The sequence below is a fragment of the Elephantulus edwardii genome, unplaced genomic scaffold (assembly GCF_000299155.1).
Source record: "Elephantulus edwardii isolate Elephantulus edwardi_28Jun2011 unplaced genomic scaffold, EleEdw1.0 scaffold00045, whole genome shotgun sequence".
Lineage (NCBI taxonomy): Eukaryota > Metazoa > Chordata > Mammalia > Macroscelidea > Macroscelididae > Elephantulus > Elephantulus edwardii.
In genome coordinates this window covers 17,318,703-17,323,312 of record NW_006399795.1, presented here as the reverse complement: position 1 = coordinate 17,323,312, position 4,610 = coordinate 17,318,703, and the positions used below count along the sequence as shown (strand labels likewise).

Genomic DNA, 4,610 nt, shown 5'->3' with positions numbered 1-4,610 from the left:
CCACCACAGGGATGGGCGTAGACCCAGATTCCTAATCGCAGTTCTCTTGCTTCTGAACTCAGCCTTCCTTGGTGCGGACCCCAACAACCTGAGGAGGGAGGTGGCCTGGAGTGGGTGGAGTTCGGGGAGGGGCGCGGGGGCGGGAAGGGGGCCCGCGCCTCGGACACGAAGGGCGTGCGCCCAGGGTTGGGTTTAGAGTCCTGCACAACCCCGCTGCGGCGTCCGCCAGGGTGGGCCAGGCGGCAGGTGGGGAAGTTGGACGGAGGTGGAAAGAAGGATGGTGTGTTTCATGCACGTGCTGCTGGCTGCGCCCCTGGAAGCGACGCGTCTCCTGCACCCACCGGCCTGTCCCTCACCGGTGCTGCCTGACTGTCCTCACAGGGAAAAGTCTGAAGACGCTTATGTCCAAGGGCATCCTGCAGGTGCACCCTCCGATTTGTGACTGCCCGGGCTGCCGAATTTCCTCCCCAGTGGTAAGAGGGGAGGTAGGGTACTTAGAGCAGCGGGGGTCTCTTCCTCTCTGTGCGCTTGTGCTGCGTTTTGAGGACAGGGAGGATTGGTTATACGTTTAACCCTCAGGGTGTGCTGGAGTGTGTCTCAGAGGAAAACGGGGAGGCTGAGGGGACTTTGGATGTGGGACTTTGGATGTGGACTGTCTGTCTGGGAGTCTTCCTCAGAGTATGGGAGTTACTTATCCAGAAGTCCAGAGTTTGGGGGGGTCTTCTCCCGGAATGGTGTCACCTGATTGAGTCAGGCACACTGCTCCCCTCAGCAGTCTGGTGGCCACTGTGTCATTTGGCCCAGTCTTAAATGAGGAGACTTCAACCTTGGGTGCAAGTGGTAGGCTTGTCTGTGGTGCTGGGGTCTGAGACTGGGGTAAGGTCTGAATACCCACAGTTTCCTGGGGATCCAGTCTTGTTGGCGTTTGATCTATACAGTGTGACTTTTAGTGGCAAGAGAACAAGAGTGGAGGCTGGCAGCCTGTACTACCATGACCTAGGCTTGAAAACCCTAGACCCTTCCTGGGAGAATGGGAGAAAATGTCCCCAGGAGTACTGTCCCCCATCCCTGCAGGAAGGTACAATCTGAATTTGAGCCCCAGAGAAAAGCGACTGGGGTCGTGAGGGAAAGGCTGGCTGTTCCTGGCTCTTTTCAGAAGCTCCCTCTCCAGGAAGGGGTGGGAACAAGACAAAATACTTCACAGTATTGTCAGAGAGGGAGGACACCCTGGTTCACCCTGTGCCCACCTTTGGGGGTCCTTACTGGTCAGTAGATGGAGACTGGTCTGTGCCACAGGTGAGCCACCACCCCACCCCACTGGCCCTGCCCCACCCCTGGAGACTAGAGATGAGACGGAGGGCTCCACTTGCCCCCAGAGCTCTTCTGCTCTCTCCAGTGCTGAAGTAGGGTCCTTGGGGAACTTCAGGGAATTAGGGAAAAGCCTGAGGCCTCTCATGGGCTCCCTGAGTCTATCTTTAGTTTATCGCCCCCTGCCAAGGCACTGATGTGGGGCAGTTTTCAGCTCCATCTTCAGAGGAGACCCTAAGATTCAGAAAAGGAGTGGTCTACCACCTGGGGCTACTTGTCCTGAGGGCAACCCCTCCTAAGCCTAGACCTTTCCAGGCCTAGTACGCACCCTTCCTTTGGGGAAAAGCCTTGTATGCCTCCTTCTCTTCCCAGTCCCACCTTTGTTATTCAGGACCCCCTCCCCCAGTTACATACCACCAGGCCCACACATACTGCACACGTCATGGGTACCCCAGGAAACAGGGTGAGGTCATGCCCTCTCCACTGTCTTGTCCAGCCCCCTCTCCAGCCGGCCCCTCCCCAGCCGACTGAGCTTGGCTGGGGCAGAGGCCCTGGCACCAAGTTCTCATGCCTATGTGTTGTAGGATGGACAGGGATTGACTGGCACTTTAGCCTCAGGATACCCTTGAAGTAGCTAGTTTTTCCCTCAGCTCCCACCCCCAGGCTGCCCTCAGGGGACCCAGTCTTCCCATGCATGACGCACCCAGCAAAGCACAATGGCATGCGGCCTCAGGGTGCCACATCCTGCTCTCCTGAGGGCAGTCTCTCTTCTGTCTCACAAATGAGGACATGGGGGTGAGGGTATGGGGACATGAAGCAGAAAAGAGAGAGGAGAGGGTGGTGGTGAGGGTTGGATGACTCCTTCTTGAGGGCCTCTTGAGGTCCTTCCCAAGGGTGATCCTGATGTCTTCCTGAGGCCAGTTTTTGCTACCTGGGCTGCAGCAGGCTGGAAAGGGACAGAGTCAAGCCGGGACTTACCCCGTTCACCTACCAGACAGCTGTCAGGCTCCTCAGCTCACACCTTGCCCTGTTGGCCAGGCTTACCCTCAGATCTCACTGCCTCACCCCTCCTTGTCCCCACTCTGCACAGTTTTAAGAGCATGCATTGCAGAGAGACTAACAAGAGCATCTTGAGGCGGCACCACCCCCAAATACTATGAGAGTACTGAGACTACAGGGAGTTCCGGTGGCCTGCTGGTAAGAAACGGCAATGCACTCCCAAAGGGACATCAATCTAGAGACAGGTGCGCCTGATCCAGGACGTGGTCTCAATTACTAGCTGTGCATCAGAGAGCTGGACAATGACCTAGGGTCGCTATGAGTCGCAGGCAACTCAACGACATATATCAACAGCAACAACCCAAGGGAGAAGGGTGGGCAATCTTCTCCCCACCCATTGCCTCTGAAAACCCACCGGAGGGTCAGCTATGAGTAGGTTCTGAAAGAATGGTGCATAAGAACCAGAAGTCAGACGATAGCTCCTGATCTTGTGAGCAGCAGACCATAACCCCTGGATGCTGTATGGGGTGGTAGGAGGCCCTTGCATCTTGTTGGGAACTCAGATTCTAGCCCCCAGATCCTTGAGGGGACAAATAACCCACCCACCCCCAGGTCCTGTAGAGAGGACAGGCCGTAGTCTTGGATCCTATGTGGAGTAGGGGTACTTGTAGCCCCCCCAGCTAGATCCATGCCGGGGAGAGTCTGCAGCCCCCAGGGGTCCTGTGGAGGAGACAGAGCCTAGGGGTCCTGCTGAAATGAACCTGTGTCTGGGCTGCAAGTTCCTGCTGGACACAAGCTGGCTGTGTCACTGGAGGGGACAATGACTCTGTATGTAGATGACCTTTTACCCTGGGGCTTGGTGGAGGCCTTGAGGGGCGGTTGCAGGAGAAGTGGGACTTCCCTGCAAGCCCTCCTCCAGCTCACATATGTGATGGGACATGTCATCCTAGCAGCCGGAGGGGAGGGGAACTCTGGGAATGACCCAGGTGTCTGCAGGCATGAGCTGGGATCAGAGAATTCCAAGGCCCTGCCACTCCCTGGAGAAAGATCAATAACATTCCTTCTTTGCTCTCTGAAGCGGAGCCTGCAGACACCTGCAGAACTGTCCCTCTCTGCATACAGTCATCTCTCACACACTTTCTCTGTACCCTCAATGTTCTGGGCACATACATGTTCTTGACACACACAGCCTCTGTGCACTCCCACACTCTGTGCAGGATCTCATATGTACACATGGCTGTACCTGTGGGATGTTCCTCCAGCCACGTCTTCAAATGTCACACATACATTGTCGTGCACAGCGTTCCATGGGACTTGCCTTGTAGGGAAACCTGAACGTAATTCTGGGTCCTTGGGGTGAGGTAAGGATGAAGTTAGGGGCTTGTGGGAGGGCATTGGGGACTCCTGGGATCTCAAGGCCCCTCAGGGAAAGAGAATTCCTGCCCTGTGCAGTTGTGGCTCACGGCATTGCACTGTTGCACTTCCGCCAGGCCCAGGCCCAGGCCTTGCTGCAAATCTCCGTGAGCTGCCCCCTGCACACGGCCACAGCGAGGTGCAAAAGGACTGTGCTTTCTCCTTGTTGGTAGTGGTTCCAGGTTCATGCAGAGTTATGCTTGTCAAAACCAGCTTCGGTTTGGGGGTTCCTGTAGACATTGGCGTAGGCTTGGAGTTCAGGTGGCTCTGTGCTTGTTGATGTTGGCATTGGTTTGGGTTTTCACACTGGACTGTGCTTGTTGACAGGCACCAGCCAGGGTTCACTCTGCATTGTTGATGCTGTCATTAGTTTGGGCTTCACCACACAGCAAGGGACACTGGGAAACTCAAGGGAGGGGCAGGGTAAAGGACACATTGCTCAGCCCTTCAGTCATTACAGGTCATCTATTTTGGGGGACCTGGGGCAGTGTCTAGAGTCTGGATGAGTCAGCTGCCCCCAGGCTCTGGCTTGAGCCCTCTCTGGTCTGTTCTGAATGATGCCGGGGTTCCCTCCATTGCAGAGGGGTTGGAGGTCCCCTGTCAGCCCTTGTTTGTCTTCAGTGGTGGTCCCCAAGGCCTTTTGTGACCACGGGCCTGAGGGGTCTGCCTGATCCTCCTCTTCTACCTTCCTAGAACCGAGGGCGGCTGGCAGACAAGAGGACCATCGCCCTGCCCCCTGCACGCGTCCTGAAGCAGGAACCAGCTCCCGCCTTCCTGACCAGTGATGGCTCCAGCGATGGGAGCAGCCCGGCCTGCAGGCGGCGGCCCGGCATGAAGCGGGAGGACGACCTGCGCGTCAGTATCATGAAGAGAAGGTGCTCGGCTGGGAC

At 56.6% G+C, this 4,610-nt stretch overlaps 1 protein-coding gene across 1 annotated transcript in view; it reads left to right on the top strand.

Moving 5' to 3' along the window:
- The first annotated feature begins 401 nt into the window (after positions 1-401).
- The window catches only part of SAMD11 (sterile alpha motif domain containing 11), a 16,936-nt gene continuing 12,727 nt past the window's right edge, over positions 402-4,610 (top strand). The window contains exons 1-2 of the mRNA XM_006885854.1: positions 402-473; positions 4,414-4,595. Of these exons, the coding sequence (XP_006885916.1) occupies positions 402-473; positions 4,414-4,595 (254 nt within the window). The remainder of the gene's footprint in view (positions 474-4,413; positions 4,596-4,610) is intronic.